At 51.7% G+C, this 23,946-nt stretch overlaps 1 protein-coding gene across 4 annotated transcripts in view; it reads left to right on the top strand.

The window, feature by feature from the left end:
- Positions 1–23,946, top strand: part of LOC108942194 (neuron navigator 3-like) — a 207,489-nt gene that overhangs the window by 124,652 nt on the left and 58,891 nt on the right. For all 4 annotated transcript variants that reach the window (XM_029252127.1, XM_029252128.1, XM_018765340.2 and 1 more), the window contains 4 exons: positions 7,703–7,820; positions 8,376–8,428; positions 15,070–15,142; positions 16,976–17,159. In XM_029252127.1, coding sequence (XP_029107960.1) covers positions 7,703–7,820; positions 8,376–8,428; positions 15,070–15,142; positions 16,976–17,159 — 428 coding nt within the window. The remainder of the gene's footprint in view (positions 1–7,702; positions 7,821–8,375; positions 8,429–15,069; positions 15,143–16,975; positions 17,160–23,946) is intronic.

The following is a 23,946-nucleotide window of genomic DNA, read 5'->3' as shown; positions in this document are numbered from 1 at the left end:
GGAGGCCACGGGCGCTGAGCGACGAGATCCAGTGGCCCTTAGACAGCATCTCCCCCCCCCAAAACCCCCCAGGCTCCCGGTCCCCTGACGCCTGCGGTCACGTCTGGGTCGTGCCCAGACTACGGTCTGCTTTGCGCAGTCCGGGAAGTTTCTTCGGCGGCAGTTTGAGCTGCAGGGTGAGCAGGGGGTTCTGTCTGCTTCTCGTTAAAAAGCGTCGCTGTTGGTTTCGCTCGTCGCTCCTCTTCACGTAGCCAATGACTCAGCTCTTTTTCTGAGGCGCTCAGGAAAATACCATAATCCCACCCCCCCCCACCGCACCACCCCACCAACCCATCCAGCCTCCACAGCCTCTACTTTTACAGAGGACGTCATAAGCAACAGCTCCCCCTGCTGGCGGGAGGCGGCCGGTGCGTCTGTATGGGGAACGGTAGGAGCACCGAGGAGACGGAAAGGATGAGGCTCAGCAGGATGAAGAGGCGACATGTAAACGGAAAGAGGCGCTTACCGAGGAGGAACGTCATGAAGAATGTGGTTCTGCTCATCGCTCTGTCCCTCGTTCGGCTCTCACCCTGTCCGTCGTTCAGTCTTCGTGCAAATGCCAACGCTATGTCGCGAGTGTCTGACGAGTCGTGTCGCGACCCCTGGCGATGACTCGCCTGATGCCGAGTCCTCCTCCGGAGCATCGGGCTCATGTGCTCCCAGCATGCCTCACTCCTCACGGCATTGCTCAGTGGAATCGGTGTTGCGGAGGACCGTGGTGGCAGCATGCCGGCCCAGCAGGTAGCGCTGGTGCCTCACAGTACCAGTGGTGATTTTGGCTGTTGGTTGGAATTTGGCTCACTGCGTGTGGAGTTTGCAGGTTCTCTGGCGGTGTTGCTGTGGGCTTCCTCAGGGTGCTCCTGTTTCCTCCCGCAGTCTAAAGATGTGTTTTGGGTGAGTTAGTGACTGGAGATTGCCTGTACCATGTGGTTGTGAGTGAAAGCGTGTGTGTGGCTGTCCATTGATGGAGTGGTGTCCTGTCTGGGGTACACCCTTCATTCGTCCTGAGCTCTGTGTTTCCAGGATAGACTGTGAGCAAACGTAACCCTGAGACAGTGAGTGGGAAACGAGCTGCGCTGCTTTGTCCAGCGAACGCAGAAGCCCCCCCCCCCACGTATTCCACCAATAAGACGCTTCGGTCAGCGAGGCTCACGGGAGGTTTCCGCTGTGTCCTGATGCACACAGGGTAGAAGCTGTTTCCACGGGGATGTCGCGGAGGGACCCCTGGAGGGAAGGCGGACTCGGATGTGGACACCGTGTGTGTCGCACCTTCCGCCTGGACAATGTTACCGCACTCTCGTTTCTCCTGCTCTAGCGACCGCTCGTAGCGTCTGCGTGCGCGTTATAGCAAAATGCACGTTTTACAGTGATCAACTCCTAATTATGGAGCGGACGCCCTAGAAACGGCGCAGCGCTGCCTAGAGGTGCGAGAGGGTGCCGTACAGGGGCACTGTGCCAGCGACGCCGTCCCCCTGTTTACACCGTTACGAATGCACAATTACAGAGCTCTCTTTGGCGGGAGATAAGGGGCCGTCTTCACGCTAAGTGTCACGCTGCGTATCACGCGTGTTCTCGATAAGCCCCCTAATTACAGCCCTTTTAGCCAGAGGACACGCTGGCGCTTCCTGTGTCACAGCGTTCGCTTTTATTTAATTACACCCCCCCCAAATTACACACACACACTCTCTCTCTCTTCCATACCCCCCCCCCCCCCCACCACATCCGGTAGAATGATGTCCCTCACAGATTTGTCACTGGGATGAGTGTTTGTCTCACAACTGTTTGTTTCCAATAAGCTCGCAAACTGGGATATTTATTGTAGTGTGAATCTGCAGGGCCTCGGATACGCGGCGGTGTGGACGTCTCGTCCCGACAAACGCCTCGCTCCGGGGGTGGGGGGCGTGAGGTAGGGGAGTTGGCAGCGGGTGGTAGATACACTGTGTCTGTGTGTCTGTCTTTGTTTGCGACGGTGTGGCATCCTCTGTGAAATCATCTGTGTGTCGAGTGGGTTCCCGTGACAGCGGGACGTCTCATGGGGGGGGTGCGCCTGTGTCTCTGTCCCCCTCTCTCACACACACAAACAAACATACAGTATACACAAACAGTTACGCATGCAAACACAAATATACATAAACACAAAGACACATTTACACACACACACACACACACACACTAATTTGCATATGCTAATGAATTGCCAGGATGCTGCAGCAGCACATGAAAGTGTGTGTTTGCTGAGTGACACATTTCATTATTAATTTGTAATTTTTTCCTGGATTCACCCACTCTTGAGTTGTGGGTTTGTGTTTGTTTCTTGGCTCATCTTTGACATCGCAGTGCTGCACTCTGAGTGCTGGGAGGGCAGAGGGACAGGTACACAGGTGTGCTGCCCCAGATGAGCGGGGCGCTCCCGGTCCCGGGTCTAGGCCACACCGGAGACTTGCAGCAGACGTCCGCAGGACATTCTGAGTACATCGCAGCTTTTCCCACAGACCCCTCCCCCTCCACGCTCCCCCCCCCCCCCCCCCCCCTCGACGGCGTCGGCTGCCGTTTGTTATTCTGGCTGCTTTTCTGCCGCAGTTGGCAGCACGGAGCGAAAGCTAGCGCTCCCACGTCGGGCCGGGACCTCGCACCCGCTGCCAGCCCTTGAAGCGCGGCCCCAAACCCCTTCAAGGCCGGCGCTGTTTACTCCCACAGGCGCGTGCGGACGCCTCGGCTCCCCGAGCGGCGGGGGGGTGGGGATGGGCTCAGCCAGAAAAAACGGTGCGGAGTTCCGGTGCTGTTCCTAATTACGGGTCGAGCCAAAGCTGTCATTGGGCTGGAATCGGCCGTTTGAAGGGCTCCCGGCGCTTCCCGATTGACACGTCCAGGAGATCCAAGGCAGGGAGACACGTCCAAGTCCCTCCCCAGCTCCATCCCCAGCACCCTCCCCCCAGCTGTGCAGGGACTTCATTCAGTGGTTTGGTTTTTGATGGAGTTAGGAACCTCTCTGCTATGAATTAACTTTCTGTTCCTCTTTTCTCCAGTAAAAAGGCACCGTGGGAGTCGCTCTCGCTTTCTTCGCATTAAATGTGTTTGTTTGTTTGTTTGTTTGGAAATGCTGGTTGTTGCTGTGATCAACCCAGTGCTGCGAGAACCTGAGTGCAGCTGCCTCTCGTACTGATCCCGTACTTCGGGAAAACGAGGGGGTGATGAGCGTTTCATTGAACTCCCTTACAGGAGATTGAGACGTGCGGACGGCAGCGCAGCCCCTGTCCACAATCCCTGTCCTCTATCCACAGCCCCTGTCCACTGTTGATGTAATGGAGCTTTTTGAGTTTTCAGAGTTGTAACTCGACAAGAACTGGACTCTTACGGAACGAAAAGTTCCAGCTGGACATTGGTGTCCACCCGCCATTGTTGACCGAAGAAGACTGATGGTCATGGAGCCACTGACCGTTCTCTCAGGTGGGGTGTGGCTGCTGCTATTTAGCGTGACACAGACCGTACATGTGTCCCTTACTCCAGCCGGGTGGAGTAAAGTTAAACTGTGACTTTACGGGAACGCTGAATGTCCTCAAGGACGTTCTGCTCGAATGCTAACATCTGATGTCCATTACTCCTGGAAATGACGCCTGAGAAGTGCTTCTCTGCTGTGATCAATTCAGAAACATGCGGCTGGGCTGCCTGCTCAGAACAGGTTGACCGTGGAAAACCGCTTCCAGACACAGGTGCCGGGGGACCCCTGGCGATGCCATTTGGCTCTGGACCGGCACATTTCATGGCTGCCATGTGACGACCTTTGAGGATCCGTTCACAGCCATCGCTCCCGTGGACCTGCTCTGCGCGCTCAGTCGGAGCGCGGCCTGTCGCCAGGTGTCGAGTCGTTACGTCTTACTACGGTCCTTCATCGTTTATGGAGGATTTACCGCACTGAGGGTCACCGCGAGGACGCCTCCATTTGAGCGACTCCCAGTGTCTTTCCTGGGACTCCTGCAAGACTCAGGGCCGTGAACTACAAAGCGTTGAGTACTTTGAGCTCCAGCGAAGAGGAAAGGCTGCTAAAACCGACGGCCAGTGGCCGTTGATGACCGCTGGGCGTCTAGAGTCTCCCGTTAAATCTAACGACACGATGGGTCGGTGATCTTGCGCCAGTGGCGCCGCTGCCCATTGGTCTCTTCTGTACAGTAGAGCTGGTACAGTGATTAAGGACACAAGCTTGTGGCCTGGTCACCGTAGACTTGAATCCCACGAGGGTCTGTGCTGTTGTCCCTTTGAATAAAAAGAGAGCTCCTTACAGTGTGAGGATCTTGTGTTGCAAACCCCTGAAATGTGATTTCACTGTCGAGTTCTCCCAAACACTGTCCAGTTTACTGTGTGTTTACCGCAGTGTCGTCTTCTCCGCTCGCAAGGAGAACAGAGAGTCTAGCGAGCTCCCGGCGTTCACCTCTCAAACCCGGGACAGCTGGGGACCGCCAGGAGCGGAGGAGACGTGCTCTGACAGCTGTCCACGTCCGTCTCCCAGACGGCGAGATCCCCCGCTGAGCTTGGCGACTTGAGCATAGGGCCTGCGACCGAAGCACGGCGGCCGAGGACCACGGTCAAATCGCTGCCACATGTTGTTGGTCTCTGGTCACATTGATGCGGTCGATGAGGGGAAAAATGGTCATATTGCTGGAAACTTCCCCCTGAAGTCAACAACAGCAGCAGCAGCAGCAACTTGAAATGAGACACAGACTGATGAGACTGGACCGCAGCAGAGGGATCAGGAAAGGGCCGCGTTTCTGCTGCCGTGACAGTGTTTTGGGGCCGAACTCGGCGTGTCCTCGTGCTGTCGACGCTGGACGCTGTGTGTGGTCTTTCTCACCCTGCCCCGTTGGTTTGAACGCGAACAGGGCTGTTGTGTGCGCCTGCACACACACACACACACACACACACACACACACACACACACACCGAAGCCCTCTTTGAGTGTATAAAACCTCAATGAGCTGCTGCCGTCCTATGTATTTAATGAAGAGATAAACGTGCTCCCTGATTGGCTGTATTCCTGCGTCACGTTAACATTGTTGAGTTGGCGTGTTGCTCTCAAAGTGCTAATTGTGTTTTCAGCCCTGATTGCAGATCCAATTAACCCCACGTGGCCCGATCCCCCCGTGAAAACAGCTCGTCCGCTCGCTCGCTCATCCCCTACTGTGTCACCGTCGTTCTCTCTCGCTCGCTCACTGTGGTCGGCTGCCCGACTTTCCCTGGGTGCCGACTCCCCCCGGTGGAAGAGCCGAGGCACTGCAGGCTGCTCGCCGCACCTGCACTGTGGACTGTGGACGCCACAATGTGATCATCATCCTCCCGCTACACTTCTCGCCACGTTTGCACGCCTCCTGTCCTGTCCTTTTCCTGGGTCCGACCCCCACAACGCTCTCGGAAGTTGAGCCGACGGCCGAACAGACCGCGGTCGTGCCTCTCTGAGAGGCTGGGGGGGCCGCCAGAGGTTTTCCTTTCGAGGGGGACGAGGAGAGCGGGGCTGCGCGCCGAAGATGAGCGTCTCGGCACTCTAGTGCACCTGAGCTGTGCAGCGCCATCCGAGTCCAGCGGCTCATCGCCGGGGGAGGGAGAGCGAGCGGGCGAGCGAGTGCCGCCGGAGCCACGATCGGTGAGCGGAGACATCTGCTTGGCAGGGCAAAATTCAACATCCCGCGTCTTAAAGAGACTGAGAGGATGTGCAGTGAAAACACAAATAAAGCAAGTTGTGATGCTGCTGTTCCACAGCTGGGGGAGGGGGGTATTTGAAGGTGCAGGTGATGTAAACTCTTGGCCTGGGAAGAAGGGGGGGCTTGTGAATTGTGCCAAGCTGAGATGGATTTCACTGCATTTGTTTTTCAGAGCTCCTGCGTTTTGCTCTACCGTGCTGAGAACAGGGTAATGCACCCCCCCACTGTCACAGAGGAGGGCAGAAGGCGTGTGGGGTTGGGAAGGTGGTGGGGGCTGCACTCTGTTCCCCGCAGTTCTATTGCGGTGAAGGACGTTGAAAGTGTTTAGCCTCGATCCCTCGGCCTTCCGTTCGGCTTGCGTGGAAATGTGCCGGCGGGGCCCTCTCCCGTCAGTGAATGGAACCCACGGTCGAACCCGAGTCTGTCGTTGGTGACCGCTGCTCGCTCCTCTTGTTTGTGACATCTGTGTTCCGTGATGGACGTAAACGGATGTGTGCGAACGCTGCTGGTCGTTTAGAGACACAACGGAATCGAAAGGCCAGGACCTCCCACAGGGCTCCCTGGGGTCTAGAACCGTCGATGGTCTAGAAAGGTGGTAGTGGTGGGATCCGTCTTCTGAAAGTGTCATTGCAAGTTTCGGTGGTGGAGGGGAGGGGTTGCTAATAACATTAATTTGTGAACACACACACACACACACACACACTCTGTGCAGTATGTGTGTGTCGGTTCACAGATTGCATATGCGCTACGCAGCACTATGACGGTTCCAGCTGCATTCCGCTGGTTCGGGACCCATGTGAGGGTGACCGAGGGGAACCCGAAATGAGGTTCGAGTCCCGCTGGGAAGGAAGTGCCCCGTTCCCCGTGGTGCCGTGACATTGGACACCGTGGCATTTGCTGAGTCGCCACCAGCACCGGTCCTACTGCTCTTTGCGGGGGGGGTCAGGGGAGCGCAGAGGCTGTGGAGGGGAACATGTCGGAGAGCACGGTGGCGGGAAGCGAGCGCTCTGTGCATCTCCTGGCTGCGTGCCGGTCCTGCGAGCGCGGCTTCGCGGCCACATCACACGATGGTTTGAAGGGCTGCGTCAAGGAGGAAGAAATGTGCTTAATTGACTGGGGTTTTCTGGTCGACCGGGTGAAAAATGCGATTCTTCGGCGGGGGGGGGGGGGACATGTGCAGGCAGCCGTACCGTCCGCTGATCGCTGCTGTTCTCATGATATTAAAGTGACCTTCAGAAAAGACGCCCTCAGGTTCTGCCGAGAGATTGTTTCTTACTGGAAATGATCCCTTTTAGTGAAAAGGCTCAATCGCTGCCGTTAGAACAGCGTTGTAATGTAGTAAATGGGAGCGAGCGAGTGAGCGAAAGCACCGTGTCAGCGGGTGTATGCCAGCTGTGTCCTTAAAGGAATTTTAATTTTTTTTTAAAGTCAGAAAATCCAGGAAGAACTCCCTGTGTGCCGCGGGTACACGAACCACACGCTGCCCCACGCCGTAATGGCCAGCGTAACGTATCACAGTACAGCATCAATGTGTCACACTTGTTCAGTCACTTCCTGCTAGATGTAGTGGAGAAGCCCGTGTTTTACCCTACAAGCCCACGTTTGCGCTCTTCACGTCCCTCTGGTCCCTCTGCCGTTATTCTCCCTCTCAGCGTCGGGGTGCCTCCTTCCGTGCTGTCGCATGCTGGCTTTCCGGGTGGTTAGGATTCCCGGAACGCTGCCGTGAGAGGGGTCTGGCTGGTGTGCGGGTCGCTCTTCTCTTCTGTTAAACGGTGCAGTGCGGTGCGCACCCTCGCATGAAACCCACAGTCATTCCTCACCTAGAAGGGGGCTGCAGCAGCTTCCCCCCCCACGACGACCAGTGCGTCCTCCCGATAATTGGACCCAGAGCGGACGCTGGACTTCTCTCTCTCCCCCCCCGAGGGCCGACCGAGATTCCTCACCATGTGCTTCTCCATCTCCTCCATGTGCAGATCTACACGGACTGGGCCAATCACTACCTGGCCAAGTCGGGCTGCCCGCGCCTCATCAAGGACTTGGCACAGGACATCGCCGATGGGGTCCTGCTGGCCGAAATCATCCAGATCATTGGTGAGATCCTGCTGCTGCCTTGTGACAGTGATTACAACACACACACACACATACACACACTTGAATGGGAATGAAGATGCAAACAGCAGTGACACACACCTCTGAAGAAGTAAACTTCCAAACACTCCCATTCCCTACAGCGTGCACAGAAGTGTCGGTGAAGGTTATTGTGGTGCCATAGAGTTCCCCCCTACACCTCCCCCCTCCCCCCCAACCCCCCTGTGCTCAGGTGCCTAACACAGGTTTGTTCTCTGGCGCATGGAATGAAGCGAGGTTGTTACCCTACAGCATACAGCATGTGTCTCCCACGTGTTCTCCTTGAATTACTCCCCCTGCCCCCCGCCCCCTTCCCCCACGCCCCCACTCGTGCTGAAACAGTACCCCGGCCAGCCCTCGCAGACGGAGCGTCCCGGCTCCGCTCTTGGTGCCGGTAACGGCTTGGCGGCAGCCGCCGAGTTAGCGGGCCTCCTCGTCCCCGAATCCCCAGAGCCGATCGAGCCCCGCGCTGCCCCTCCTGACTCGTTCGCGCTCACGCCGCTCCTCCTGTCCTTCCAGCGAACGAGAAGGTGGAAGATATCAATGGCTGCCCGCGAAGCCGCTCTCAGATGGTGAGTCTCCTTCCTCGTTCCTCTGCCACGCTTCTCGGCACTCGTGCTTAATTGTCCTTGTTTTTTGCGGCCCGGCGTCACTTCATACAGCTGGAGGTTTCACTTCACTCGTTCACACTGATTACTCTGCTCCAAGATGGTACTGCACAGCCCAACCAGGGGACTCGACCAAACAACCTTCAGGTTACGACCCTGTCTCCTTAACCGCTTAGCCCGCCGCTGGTACGTCAGTTATTGTGCATGAGTTCAGTGCGAAAGTTTACAGGTTCTGCTTACCGTGTTCCGTTCGCCTCCAAAGCAAACGCCCGGTCATGTCTTTAGTTTGCCGAGTTAGTTCGTTCCGCACAGCTGGATGGTGTAAGGGACTGTCCGCAGGTGTCTTGTTTACTGCGAATCCAGCTTCGCTCAGCCACGTGTCGCCACCGGTGCTGTTCCGGGGTATTATGGGCTTGCTCGGAGTCTGCTAGACTATCACTCCTGGGGTTCAACAGACTGGTCCTCAGAACCATCTTTAGGGCCGTTCCCGTTGACTGTGCGCCTGCGGTTGCTGTATGTGTTTGCTGGCTGGAGCGGGAAGTGGGGTTTGGTGTGTGTGTGTGTGTGTGTGTGTGTGTGTGTGTGTGTGAGAGAGAGACGAACCAGTGGTGCTGGTGCCAGTGGGTCTGACCCCATCATTTCGTACAAGTTTCCCGGTGCTCAGCTCCCAGTTACTTTCTATAGAAAGAGGGGTTCTTCTTTTCGGCTGTCCTTCAATGACCTTTGACCTCACTTCCTCACTGTGGATGGGCCCGTGTCCAAAAAGAGGCCTTTGGCATGGTGACCAATGCTATGGCATCAGGGTTCGGGGGCAGACAGCAGCAGAGAACTGCTGGAGGGCCAGCGCAGTGGTGCTGCATTATGGGAAGTGCATGGCGTGCCGCACACAGGTCCTGTTCAAGGTGGGACCCCTTTCTTCGCTGAACTGGCCTTTCTTTGTCCTGGTGGGGCTAATAAAGGAAAATGTTACAAACTGCTCTGCTGGGGTTCTGGAAGAGGCTGAAAGGCTGTTAGATACAGGATTTAACGCGGTTCTTTGGTTACTCGTTGGTCTCACGTCGACCGCACTGTGCGTCTCTTTTGATGCACCGCAGCGAACGACTGAAGAAATGCCCTGTAAATCACATGCACGGTAAACATTTTCCCACTGATTCGATGGCTCTCGGGAGACTTAATTAACGTAGCGCTGAGAGGAGGAGGAGGCAGCGGCTTTGAGCTGACAGCGGTACTAACCCTAACCCGGCCCGGCGCTCCCGGCTGATGCGGCAGCTTCCGGTGTCTCGCCGGGATTGGACAAGCATCCCTTCCGCTCTGTGTCCCAGCCCTTCTTTCACAAACACGGGGTGGCGCTGTTGAACAAAGACGGGGAGCTTGTGGTGTACTGGTTAGAGCTTCTGCTTTTGGACCCCAGGCTTGCAGGTTCGAATCCCACCTCCAGCAAGGGACTTAACTTGAAGTGGCCCTGCAAAGTTACCCAGCTGTATAAATAGGTAAATAATTGTAAGTAGCTTTGGAGAAAAGTGTCAGATAAATGAATAAACGTACATGTAGGAAACATCGCTCGAGGTTAAGTAGAATAACGAGAACAGTTTACTGAGGAGAGATGGATTATGGTGGGGTGATCACATCTACGTCTGGCACATCTGGTGATGTACTGACTGCACGGATCTCCAGCGTTGTGAAAAGCGATAGCAGTCGTCAGTGTCGATCGCTCGAACGCAGCAGCGTGAAAGCACTTCGCTGTTTATTTAGTTGCCTTTAGATGGCGGTTACTGGAGGCACTCGTGTGTAGTGTCATTGCAGAGAGACGGAGAGAACAACAACCTCTCATCCAATGAGAGTGTCTAACGAAGTGCTTAATGAGCAATCAGCGGTGTGCGTGAAAAGGGTGCCAATAGTTGCATGATGGCTGGTTTTTTTTTCTTTTTTCTTTTCTTGAACGAGGCTGAGCGAGCGGGTCCGCAGTTATGCACTAGGAAGAACCTGGGGGCAGGGGGATGTGCTGCTGGCGGATGTTCTAGAGATGTGCGGCAGCAGGTGGCGACGGGTCCCCTCCGCCACGGCCAGCTGAGTTCGTGCCGCTCGGCTACTTGCACCAGAACCTCGGTCCCGCTTGTGTTGCATTCGCACTCCTAAAACCCTCAAGTTCTCAAAATGCAGAAGTGTCTCTCACAACGGTTATGCGTTCATGTAAATTCTAAAAGTGAGCGGAGGGCAGCTGGCTGACCTTGAGGTAGGTGTCAAAGTGGAGAGCACCATCGACGCCTTGTGGAGGTGACCCCCCCTCACTTGTTCACAGTGCTCTTTTGTCTTTGGCACCTGTGCGGTGCTCCTTCCATCTTTTCTGGGTTGGGATTTGAGGAGTCATCAGTACTTTTGAATCCTCAAGCGGAAAACCATCAATCTCTTTGTCTGAAGACCTGAGCTGCTCCAACTGCCCTGTGAAGATCTCTCCTCCGCAGTTCCTGGGTCAAGGCTGCTCTGCTGTCCACTGCTCTCGTACTCGTAGAGCCCCATAATGAGCAGATCATCTGCCAGAGGTCTGTGCCTCTTATTCCTTGGCAATCAAGTTTAAGAAAGAGCCCTTATCCTTTCTCCCAAGTTTTATTTTCTTTCCCAGCTTGTAGGACTTGTTTAGCTCTCTGTTTAAAGTGATGATCTTCAGGTGTAAATCAGCAGGAAAATGGTTTGAACCCTAAAGGCATCTTGGGCTATCTGCCAACTTTGAGCTGAACGCAGCAACAGACATTCGTTGAGGATGGAGAGCAGAGAACGGAGCAGTGAGCTTCTCGATCTTCTCGCACCAAGAGTGGTCACAGCCACTCAGTCATTGCACTTTCTGGACTCCCTGAGCGATCGGAAAGCGTAACCCCTGTCGCCCGTCCCTTTCGCCACCGGACCGATGTCTTCTGAGTAATGACAACGTCAACAACCCAGAGCTGCTTGGCTGCATGTCTCCCAGACGTTACAAATCATCTTGGATCAGCAAATCCCAGGCAGACGCAGCATGGCCGACGTTGGGCTTTGCGTTGATCGCTGCATAATTCAGGGCAAATTGACTAGCAGAGTGAATTTTAACGAGGCACAAACAGCCCTGATGAATAATGTCTGTTTTTATCGGGAGTCTTGTTAAGATGGGATGGGGGGATTTTGCAGATGTCCCAACCCCCTCCTCATGTTTGGAGTCGTTGCACGTTTCCAGAAAAACCACCACCCAAAGGGGGATTTTTTTCCCCCCATAAACGACTCGCACACATGCAAAAGTAAGATTAATGGAGCCCATTATTTGTTGTTGCCTACGGAGGAGGGTTTGTTTAGGGAGATGTGCATCATCGGAGTAATTTTCAATTTTTTAAATTTAATTTTGAGTATGAAAAGCAGCTTTCAGACGCGGTTACAGTGATGCACAAAAGCTACGCTGTTGCCTCGGGTTGTATCTTATACCGCCTGCTGTATTACCAGTAACGGTGACACAGTCCATGTGTTGTACCGCCAAGACATCGCATGTACAGTAATGCGCCATGCTGTCATCACCACCGCCTCCATGTCACCGGGTCGCCAGACTTTGACCATCAAGCCTTCCAGTGTCACGAAGAACTGCATTGTGGTAAACGGTGAGCTTCTTGCTGTCGTGAGGCTGTGACGGCGAGGGTCCCTGAACTCCACAGCTTTACTGTAACCACGGAAACGGAGAGGCAGGCTGTCCGGAGAGCATCCGGGGGAGATTGTGTAACCCAGGCTCGCACCTTGCGCCGCACTAACGTCGAGTCCCTACCAGCACGTACCGATGCAGCCGCACAGCTGCTTTTACTTTGCAGTTTATGCGCTAGGTGAGCTGTCTTCACCTGTCCACTACTTAACCTCACCGCAGTGCAACCTGCTATCTGCAAACACCAAGACTTCCTCATGTACATTAAACAACAGGGAAGGGTGGCGGTTTAGCTGCTTTCCATTGAAATAATTAATGTTACCAGCAAGCTGGTAGCTTTTTGGCTTCAAAGGACCACTGTGGAGTGCGTGCGCTCGGAGAGGCCAATTAATGCATCCGTATAAATTGTTGTGGTCACTAATTGGACTGAAGCGACCGCAGGAATTTACGGCGCGTTTCCCTCTTCCTCTGCTTTCGGGATATCTTGTGCGGCGATGTACCCTGAGAAAGTCTGGCCAAAAGATGAGCGAGCGCAGCGTTGTGCCAGGGGTGCCTTGATGCTTCGCCGACCGTGCCATGTCGTTACATTGCGGCAGAAATGGACATCATTCAAAGCAGGAGACTCTCAGGTACTGTTCGTGTCTCAAGGGTCGGTGTCTCTTCAGTGAGTCGGGCGTTTTTGTGCACCACCGTGCACGCAGCTGTAGGACGAGCGTCCAAGAGATAAAATTGCCAGGTTTGTGTTTATGTGCCTGTTTACAGAGGAAGAAAGTATATGTCAGTCTCTCTAGCGCAAATAATAAAATATGTCAGTGGTGATATAGGTGGAGGAGCCAAGTCTTAGATGTATCATCAAAATCTGACATTTTTTCACATTTTAAAATGCTCTGTTGGTAAATTATAATGGGACCAAAATAAACAAAAAGTAATTTGTTTTTCAAAAGTTTTTCAGTTACATGTGAGAAGTTCCCAGTAGATGATCATCAGTGCATCATTGATGCTCAGCCAGGACGTGGTCCAGCGTATGAAGCTGCTAACCGTGTTTTACAGTAAGTGTGACTGTGGTATGGCGCAGTGTCATAATGAGAATGAATCTGACGACCCGTAGTAGCCGTCATTTGTTGTCATCATGACCAGGAAGCTGGGTGGTAAAGAAGTTCGCTGTGGTTTTGTCTCAAGTCGGATGTTTTGCTTTCCAACTTAGTTCGTTTGCAGCTTCATAATAGACAGCACTGAGGTTCTGCCCCACTAATACCGCAGTTCGTATTGCGCAACGTGGGAAAGCGCCTCCACTCTGCTTGTCGTTAATCCTTTACAATAATTTTCGGCCTCGTCGTCGTCATCGGGATGCAGACGGAAAATAGACAGCTCAATTGTCTCTCCGAGGCTTTCCGGGAACACTTAGTCTGTTTCTTCCCGTGTGCCCCAGTGGCCTGAAGCTCTTCCCGAACCCTTCGATCGCTCTTCTCTTCAGCAACTTCGCTCCATTCCAAAATATGAAAGCCACCGTAAAATTATTTGATGATGTGTACATCACAGCACTTCAAGCCACTTGTGAAAACATTTTTTAGTTAATTTGAGAAAGAAAGTATTTAGCGTCAACCTGGATGACCTGAATGGAGGACAGCGTTGCTTTGTGTAGAATTGTGAAATAAAAATAAAATGTAAATATAAACGTAAATATCATTGCAGGTCATAGAAGCAAGTTACTCTCTGGCCAAATGTTTTTACTATTTTAAGATCACTGCCCTCCACTTGTGTCATTTACAAACATCTCATTTTATAGCCATGGTGCTTTGTGTGTTTCATGTTGTAATATTACACTGTAATATAGAACAGATTCTGGTTTCCTTTACCACAAATGTACCGTAGAATTAATAAGAGTTGCTCTAAATATTTGAAAACTGTAATTAAATATGTGATGTGGTAATCACTCCAAAGATTGGGAAAGTTTCCCTGCAGGTTGCCTGGTCGTATTTTATCTCCGCCTACATTACAGTAATGTGCAGTATTTACTTGAACTCAAGTACTGCTACTTTGCCCTGCACCCACCACACTCCTTCATCGGTCTCATTTTTCTTGGCAAACCCATGTGCTTGTACGTTTCCGTTATTTGTTTTTTTCAGGCAAATGAGCACTAAAGTATAACAATGTAGATTGTTTAAAAATGAATGTGTGCGTTACAACAGAATCGAAAACGATGTGGAACTCCAGCGCTTGTGTGGAGACCTTTAGTGAAACGGTGCCATATTTCAGCTTTTCACGCACCACCTTTTGGCTTTGGTCCCAAGCAAACGCGGAGGATTTATGGGTGCTGGTACTGCGTGGAAAGGCTGCACTTGGTAGTAATGAGAGTAAAAAACAGGACCTGAATGTCTGAGCGATCGAGTGACATTCCAGGGACCATGTCTTGAAGAAATGTCTTCCTCCGAATGCCTGGGTTCCCACCGAAGTGACAAAAAGCCTGTTTGCCGAGTGAGAGTCCGGTGCCAAGCTCCCCCTCCTGCTACTCTTCCTGTTGGACTTTGAGTCACCTGCAGTAAACTGCAGTACAGATAAGCCTGCTGTTGGTGGTGGTGGTGGTGTCATCTCTGGGGTAAATGGCCTCTTGTGAAGCTGGAAGTTAAACTTCATTATTACACAAAGTCCAGTTGTCATTTCTGACATTCCAGCCTGGGCTAAAGAAGTATCACTGTGTCCAACTGGCAGCCGAACATTGGTTTTTACTGGCCGCTCGCTGTGTTGAGGGGACTCTCGGGATGCTACGTTACACACAGTTGGACGCCAAAGCGGGTGGGGGGCTAAAATCTGCAAAAAGGTAGATGATATTTGCTCCGTGGACAACGTGGCAGCCTGGCCGCTAATACTTCTCTCTGTTGAGGTTGAAGTGTTGATATGTGAGACCTCTGCTTTGTGGGTTGCAGAGAAGTCAAGCTTCTCACTTCCTTTCTGTCAGATTGAGAACGTGGACGCCTGCCTCAGTTTTCTGGAAGCCAGGGGAGTGAACACGAAAGGCCTCTCCGCTGAAGGTAAGGTGGAAGGCGAGTTGTCGTCTCTCAGCACTGCTCCGCACGTTGCATTTCGTGGCAGTCGGGCTAATTGTACCCAGCACATTGTGGTAAATGTACGCTCTTGGTTGTGACACCATCTGCAAGCCACCACACAACTGTTTCAGACACAACAAAATACTCTCTGTGTGCCAAGAAGTACTACATTTGTTTGTAAAGTCAAACTTATGGCTCCAAGTGTTGGTCTCGTTGGCAGCAGACTAACTGAAAGGACACCCCACGGAATGTCGGAATGCCGAAAATGCAGAAAAACTCTTGAAGGCTGCTCCAATGGCCTGCGGTGTAGCTTGTGACATGTCACAGTCACCTTTATTCACTCGGCACACAAGTATCGTACACCCCCCTTGTGTACACAAGTGCTTCCCACAACAGACGATGGCCTATGGATTCAAACATGCACTTCTTGATGCACAGTCACTTTGTCCAAGTGGGATCAAACGAGACACACATGAGACCTTTCTTCAAATGGTGAGGAGGACACAGCAGTTTTGAGACGGGGAGGGGGGCTCATTGCACTATATTGAAGGGGATGTGTTTGGAGCGAGGAGGACGCACCTCTTGCCGCAGCCGAAAGGAGCAGGTTTAATTAAATTAACAGCGAGTCCCGTATTTGGGCTTTCAGGCTGACACACATGGTCGCGCCACATTTTATGATGCGTCACAAAAAGAAAGCATCGTTTGATGTGCAGAGGAAACACTAGACTTTCCAGGAAAGCAGGGTTGTTGTAATCATCGCCCGAGCTCGGACGCGAAAAGAGCCTCACCGCACGCGTTAACCTTCGGTTTGCCAAAGCCTCTGTGATTTCCTGCTTTTTGCAGAAGAGAGGGTTTAAAGTATGTTGAATGTTATTCACAGTGCCGTGGAAAAAGTATTTGCCCCGCCCTTTTTTTTTTTTTTTTTTTTGACCCTTTGGACGTAAAATTATATGCGATCTTTTTTTTTTTTTTTACCCACTTCTAGTACTGTGTGAATGGTGCCTTTAGCTGCAATGACTGCAACTAAAAGCTTCTTCTAGCTCTTGACCAAAGGGTTTCTCTCGAGTCGCTTTTTACAAACTGATGCGTACCCTGTTTTGTACTCCCAAGTGTATGCTGATAAGGAAATTATGCAATAGAAACACTCATTTGCATGCCGTGTCACACAAAGAGGCTGCCGTATAAATGTTTCATGCAAAATTACATCATCTGTTTTCAAAGCAGTCAAAATGGCAGTTATTGAGACGTTATCTGCAAATGGCAAGCGAGCTGTAAATCAGAGGAGTGTTTTATCTCGCTGGAGAAGGGCTGAAATACATCCCACCTCTGGCACCAGCATCCTGTTCGATTGCTGCTACAGCTTTCCTGCTCTTCACCTTCCACTGGGCTGCACATGACAGACCCCCTAATGGAAGGCAGTGGGTGTTAAAACCAGCTCATATTAACCCACTTTAGTTCTGCACAGAGAGCCCCCCCAATTCAGCCTTGACTCCATGAATCTCGAAAGTCTGGGATTTTGAATAGGAGCTTTTCAGAGTCGTTCAGCTCCAGGACATGAAAGTCTCTAAAAAGATGGGTCTCATCACTGGAGGGGTTTCGAGACGCGCCTCATCATTGTAAGGAATGCTCTTCAAATGACTAAGCTTCAAGTGGTCAGTGCGGCCGCTTTCAAACAGTTGTTTTTACAGCTACTTTGGCAGCTTGATTTGTAAAAACGGGGGTTTGAGGAATTCCTTGTGGTCTGAATGGTACCGAGTGAGAGTTTGTACGCTGTTTGTTCCCGTGGTGTGACGTCTGTCGTCTGCCTGCCCTCGGTAGAGATCAGGAATGGCAATCTGAAGACCATCCTGGGGCTCTTCTTTAGCCTGTCCCGCTACAAGCAGCAGCAGCAGCACCAACAGCAGTACTACCAGTCCCTTGTGGAGCTCCAGCAGCACGTCACGCATCAGACCACCAGGGCGGCGCCAGCGAGTCCCCACAAGACACAGGACATGCAGTCCAGGTACGTTTGGCTGCCCGCTCTTGCCTTCCTCCGGTCTTTCCATGTGGGTTTAAACACTTGAAAGAAATGAATGATTTGCTGCTCTTGTGGGACAGCCTCAGCCTTTTAAATGAACCCACTATGATTTTGCCCCTTCCTTAATGACTGTTAATGCTAATTTGCAATAGTTAACATCAGTGTAATTTTATTCATTAGCTTTTGGAGGAGTTTCTGCAAGTAATCTGTTTTATTTTAAAATAATCCCTTGTGTTGTATGTTGACCTTTGCCAGGAAACGGAATGAATGAATGAAGCTGTCATCTCAAAGGGAAGTTCCGCTTGTTTGCAGCAGCATACAATGTTCAACATACACAAACGTACATCTATACACACACACAGCGGGGAGACAGAGAGGCTGATGAATGTTGGAGAAATAAATAAATAAGCCAGTGTATTTACACAAGTGAAGTGAGGTGTGTTGAGGTAGCACAGAGCAGCTCAGTACCACTCGGTCATTTAGAGGTCACCCCCTGCTGCATGATGGCTGCTGATAGAAAGAAAATCAGAATAAAATAAAGTAAACAACTTTCATAATATGCTGTGTTCTTATTGATAACTGGCATGAAGATGAGATGAAGTTGGCATCGGGAAAGGTCAAGTGATGTAAACAGACACTGGAGGTCTCCCCCCCCCCCTCGATAAGGCGCATTTGTTTCCATGTGGCCTGTCTGGTTCTGGCCTTTTAGGGGCTGTGGGGGGTTTCTGGGCCCCACCAGACTGCCGCCCCAGCGGTTCGCACTCCCTTGTGATCCGAAAGCTATCAATGCCGTCTTTATGTTTTCGTGCAGTTTTAGTTGGTGAAAGATGCTGAACTAATGTGCACTGATACGTCACAGGCAGAAAGTGTAAATGTGGTACTGTTTGTTGTGCAGCCAGAAGCAAGCTGTACCACAGCGTGAGGGTGGTGCTGGTCGTCTCAACGCGGCCATGTCCCGTTTAATCCCCACTGTCATGTGTGGCTTTTTGGTGACTGATGTCATCTGCAGGTCTTTGCTCAGGTTTCCTCCTCTTCTCTAACTTGGAGTTGGACTCACTTTGTCCACCTGAGTTTGTTTTGTCAGGCTGGACAGTCCTCTGGCCACTTGGTCAGACCAGCAGTGGCACGTTGTGGCCTGGAAGGTCCTCGGTGAGTGAGAGCAGCCTGAGCCAAGCAGGTGAATTATTCTGGAGGGTCACAGCAGCAGAGTGCAGCGGTACACCCCATGCACGTGTGTGTGTGTGTGTGCGCAGTTGACCTGCAGTAATGGAAGGGCACGGCTTATTTCTCACTGGTCAAAAGGTTTGATTTGCCCAGAGAACCTGTCCGGACCTCCGCATCCCTACTCCCCACGGCACTGCTGTGTCCATACGTCATTAATATAATATGAGGCCTGCAACGTGCTCTCAGAAGTGTGAAGGTGTTACTGCTCCGTCATCCATTATTTCCTAGTATATGAGATCCCTGTGTAAATCTCAGCGCATTCCACGCATGCATTATGTATCTGTTCACTCGATCCGTCGAGCCGAGACCTTCTCTGACAGGGTCAAATACATATTTAGCGTTGGCACCGCAACAGACAATACGGTCCGATATCTACTGCAATGTGAGAGAGGTTGTTTTTCACTGAATGCTTGCAGGCTCCATTTAGCATTCCAGCACTTCACTTTATGGCACCACTCTCAGCGTTTGATCCTAATCTCTGGATTCCCTGCTCTCCCCAAAGCCATAATTGCATGTTGTAGGGCTCTTCCCATATGGAAAGATTCTGCGTGGCCGCTGGGCCGGGACGCGGGGGTGTCAATGGTTCGGGCGAGGCTGCGGGCGCGTGTAGGAGAAGAAGCCCGGTCCAACACTTTGGACAAGGGGAAGAAGAGGAGGCCGCCGCGGCTCTCGTGCTTCTCGGCTTCTCGGCTTTTTGGCAGTTGCTCTCAGCGCACGTTGGGCCCGCTGTTTGGTGGAGAAGCGCGTTTTCCTTGTGCGGAAAAGACCCCGGACGGCCCGGCGGCTGGATACCCGTCGCTGTGGTAACGCATGTTTGATTACCGGCTGTCTCGGGGAAAGGAGGTGCCGTTGCTGGCGTAAGACTACTTGTTGAATGCTGACAGGAGAGAGGCCAGGATTGCTTCATATTATGCTTCATCTGTCCCCAAGTACGAGACGCGAGACATTTTCCTGGGGAATGACGGGCTTCGTCAATTACTTTGCCCAAAGTCCATGTCATTTGGTGCAGTTGTGCTGAAAGGAGACCAACCGGGGAGAGACTTAGGAGGGTGTGTGAAGAAATGAGCGCTTTGCCCTGTCACACTGTTCAGTTTTGGGTTCGTGTTTACGCGAGACACTCGATTACATTTCAGTTACAGACAATTAATTAAAGGGCAACTTAACTGCCCGTGGAAAGGAATGTTGTCTTTTGCGATGGGTCATTTTAACGTGCAGGTTAATTTCGACTGGAAAGGAGGTTTGATCCAAGAGTTTGGGTCGGTCTCGTCCCCGTGCAGTATTTTCCCTTAAAATTTTGTCACATTTGCCTTCTGTCATATGCAAAATGACTCTGACCTCATTTGAAGCCACCGTTCAAGCACACGTTCATTAAAGAAGATGTAAATAATTTTATACCTTTCGACCTGCTCTGTAAGTTCGAGTGTTTTCGTTGGAACGACATTGTTTTCGCACTTGATGAGTTGTGACTGTCGACTTAAAGTTGAGGCCCTTAGGAGTACTAATACATCAGAACAAAGAAGACGACGCGCTCAACTTGTAGTAAATGAGAGATGGAGGGTGTAGGTTCTCAACCCCCCTATTGTCTGTAGGATTTCGAGCAGTGGTGGGACAGCACCCCTCCAGCTCACCGAAAGACTTCATTTTTTAGGATGGACACGTTTCTTCAGTGCACCAGTATGTAAACGAATGCCATATATATGCTTCTTAAAGTCATTAACATGGGAACTGACGTCAGGCGTATGAATGTATTACGGGTTTTTATTGCGTTTGATGGGCACGTAAACAAAACGCAAGAATCTGATAAATGGCGTCTTTTCATTCAGTATGTAAAGAAGAGCCTTCAGTGCTTCCTTTTTAGCAAAGCAAGTGTTTCTGCTAGAGCAGATGAGTCAAGTGTGATCTTTCTCATCCCCTTTGTCAGGCCATGTGCCACCCCCAACTTGGGTCCTAGTGACAGAGGCACAGCCATTGCTCTTATGGATGGGTGCGCCGCCTCCCAGCTTGCGCACAGAGGGCAGTGTCCGCAGCTTCTGGGTCGTCTCCCGGGCCTCCTCGCTCTGAGCCGTAAGGTCGAGGCCAAGGATTAGGGCTCCGATGGTGAGGGAAACGGCAGACACCTGGTCAGGCACGTCTGTTGGGTTCGGGAGGAGGGAAATGGACCCCTGGAAAAAGGACTTGGCGCCAACAAATCTCATAATCCCGCCAGTTTCACAAAAAAATATAAAATGGCAGAAAATCCCTGTCCAGCTCTCCTCCGAATCCAATGCCCCCTGATTGCGCGGGATATCGCAGCTCATGCACACGTTGGTCTACAGCAGCTCGCTCTTCCGTACTTGTCGTCATCTTAACTTACGGCCCCATTAGCGAAACGGTTAACGTGCCACACGTTATAGTGTCGATCCGAGTTGAACGAAGGCGCCTGTGCGGCTGGTGCGGTGCTGCGAGGGGCCCGCCGGCCTTGTCCCTGCCACTGCTGAGCCCCGGGAAGAAGTGGCACTTTGCAGGTCTCCTTGTGCCCACGGACAGAGGACCTTTGAGGGGAGGGGAAAAAAAAAAGACCAAGCGTGGTAACGGTGGGCAGTATATGACCTGGATTTATCTCCAGTTTTTATATTCTAGGACGCTGGCCCCCGTGGGCCAGTTTGGATATGCCCAAGAAGAACTCTCCATTGTGAGGCCGAATAAAGAGGGACTGTGGGTGTTGAGGGGAGTGCTGACATTCCCGCATCGTGTCCTGTCTTCGCCATGTCGATTTATGCGCCGCTGGATGGACCGCTTCTTCGGGTTTTAATGACCGGGGAGCACCAGCAACCAAGAGAGGCTGTTTGTTCTTAACCAGCCAAGTGGCTCAAAGTGCTCCCTGGTGTCTGATGGAAGGGGGCCGGAGGGGGGGGGAACTGCTGTTGCTGAAAGCCCCTACTACTCCTACATGGTTTCATACATTGACCTTGACTTGTCTTAGAATGATGATGGATGGGTGATGATATATGTGCTCCTCCTTCAGCATCCGGGAATAAAAGTTGACGCTCGTTCACAGAATGTCCCTCAGTCCAGTGTGTCTCCGTGCGATGTTCACGCAACCATTTGAAAAACCTTTCACCAAAAGTTAGATTTGTCTTCTGGTTTCTTCTTAAGCCACCACCCATTACTTTGGGTGAGGGTCTGGAGCATGTGCTGACTACTCCACATTCTGGAACTTCCTGCTATAAATGTGTGGATGGGCAGAGTGTTCAATTTGGTAAAATGAGGCTGATCAGCACAACAATTGAGAGGAATTCCAGAAAGTCTGGACTGCCTTCTGGGAGTTATTACACAGAGCTATGCAATTGATCACACCTGAGATGTATTGTAATCCTGTGATCTTTTGACCTTGTGACCTTGTTTTACATTTATGGACTATTTGATATTTCTCTGTGTTGATGTGACCAGCTCATGTCTAGGTGCTGATTTACAAAAAAACAGTAAAAAGAAAAGGTGTCAAGTCAGATCCCCTCCAAACATCCCGCTGTTTGGATTTTCCTGTGTCAGCATATTTGCCAAAGATTCTGACTCTTTCCAATTCACATCCTTGGGTTTGTGCCTCAGCAGGGGAGACGGTCTCGTTAGGTTGGAATGGTTGTGTTTACAAAGCTGGTGGACGTGAGCTAAATAACGGCATGGTGGCACAGCAAGTAGCGCTCCTGTCTCGCAGCGCCGGGGTAGTGCGAGAGGGCGTGGGTTTGATCCCCTCTCAGTCTCTGTGGAGTTCGCATGTTCTCCCCATGTCTGTGGGGGTTTATTCCAGGTGCTCTGGTTTCCTCCCACAGTCCAAAGACAGGCTGTTCAAGTTCACTCATAGTGTGTGAGTGACAGAGTGTGTGTTCCACTGATGTATGGATGAGTGACCCAGTGTAAGTAGTGTATCTAGCAGTGTAAGTCACCTTCGTGAATAAGGCGTGTGGGCTCATAACACTACATAGAGTTCATTGGAAGTCACTTTGGAGAAAAGCGATTTGATGAATGTAAATGACATAAATTATACACAAAGGTGCTTTTTGTTATTTTGGGTGCCCCAGAATGTCACATGATGCAAGGCATCACTTTACTGTCTATATCGAATGCGTTTCAATAGGTGATTCTATCCATTTCTGTCCATTCTGTGCATTTTTGGCTCATCCTTCAATTCTGCTCTGGTCTTGCATCATGGCGCCAGCACGAGGCGACGTGTTGATTGCTTCTCCTCGCAGACTTGTTAGTTTAGCGTATATTATTTTAGTTTGTGTCACTATTCCTCCAGTCAATTTACTCTCTTATTACTTATGACAGCCAAACACTTCTGGAAATACGTGAAACAGTACGACGCAATTCTAGCGTTAGAGAGCCGAACTCGCTACCTTCGCTCTGCCACAAACAACATCGTGACTGCATCCCACCTGAGGCCACACGGAAGACGCGATCTCGGAAACGGGGCCGCAGGGCCGGCATTCAGGTGAGAGCGAAACGCAGCGGGCTACGACCTCCGATGCCCAGCGTTTTCCTGTCCAACGTTCAGTCTCCGGACAACAAACTGGACGATCTCAGAGGGCGACTTAAATTCCGAAGAGATTTACGGAACTGCTGTGTTTTCTGCTTTACGGAGACGTGGCTCACCGCCAGCACACCGGACCACGCGGTCCAACCCAAGGGCTTCTCAATTTACCGTGCACGTCGGACTGATTCATTGGGGAAAAAGAGAGGAGGGGGCGTATGCTTTCTTATTAACGACGCATGATGTACAAATGTGGAAGCGATTACACAGAACTGCACTCCGGACCTTGAATACCTTCTGATCGAATGCTGACCGTTCTACCTGCCCGGGAGTTCTCGGCTGTGCTCGTGGCCGCAGTTTACATCCCACCCCAAGGGAACACACGCAGTGCGCTGAACGAACTGTACCACGTCGTCCCTAAGTACGAGAACAAGCACCCAGATGGACTGTTCATTATCTCTGGGGACTTTAACCAAGCCGATTTCAGGAACGTATACGCCAAGTACCATCAGCACATCTCCTGCCCCACCAGAGGCTCGGACACCCTCGACCACTGCTACACTTCACACAAAGGTGCGTACCGCTCCCTGCTGCGTCCACACCTCGGACAGTCAGATCACGCCTCGATTCTGCTGCTCCCGGTCTACAAGCAGAAACTGAAGCGAGAGGAACCCGTGACGCGCACTGTACAGCGCTGGACACCAGAAGCGGAGGAAAGGCTCCGGGACTGCTTCGACTCCGTGGACTGGGACATGTTCAGAAACTCATCCTCCGATCTGGACGAGTATGCCACAGTGGTCACGGACTTCATCGGGTTCTGCGTAAATGTCTGCATACCACAAAAAACAGTCTGCTTATTCCCCAACAAAAAACAGTGGATTACCGGAGAAATCCAAAATAAGATCCGCGCGCGAACTTGCGCGTTTCTATCCGGAGACTCGGACGCGTACAAGAAGAGCAAGTACGAGCTCCGCAAAGCCATAGCCAGCACGAAACGGGAAAATAGCAGGAAGGTGGAATCACAGTTTAACTGCACTCAAG

The sequence above is a fragment of the Scleropages formosus genome, chromosome 5 (genome assembly GCF_900964775.1).
Source record: "Scleropages formosus chromosome 5, fSclFor1.1, whole genome shotgun sequence".
Classification (NCBI taxonomy): domain Eukaryota; kingdom Metazoa; phylum Chordata; class Actinopteri; order Osteoglossiformes; family Osteoglossidae; genus Scleropages; species Scleropages formosus.
The sequence above is the reverse complement of the archived record's forward strand: the minus strand, read 5'-3'. Positions and strand labels throughout refer to the sequence as shown.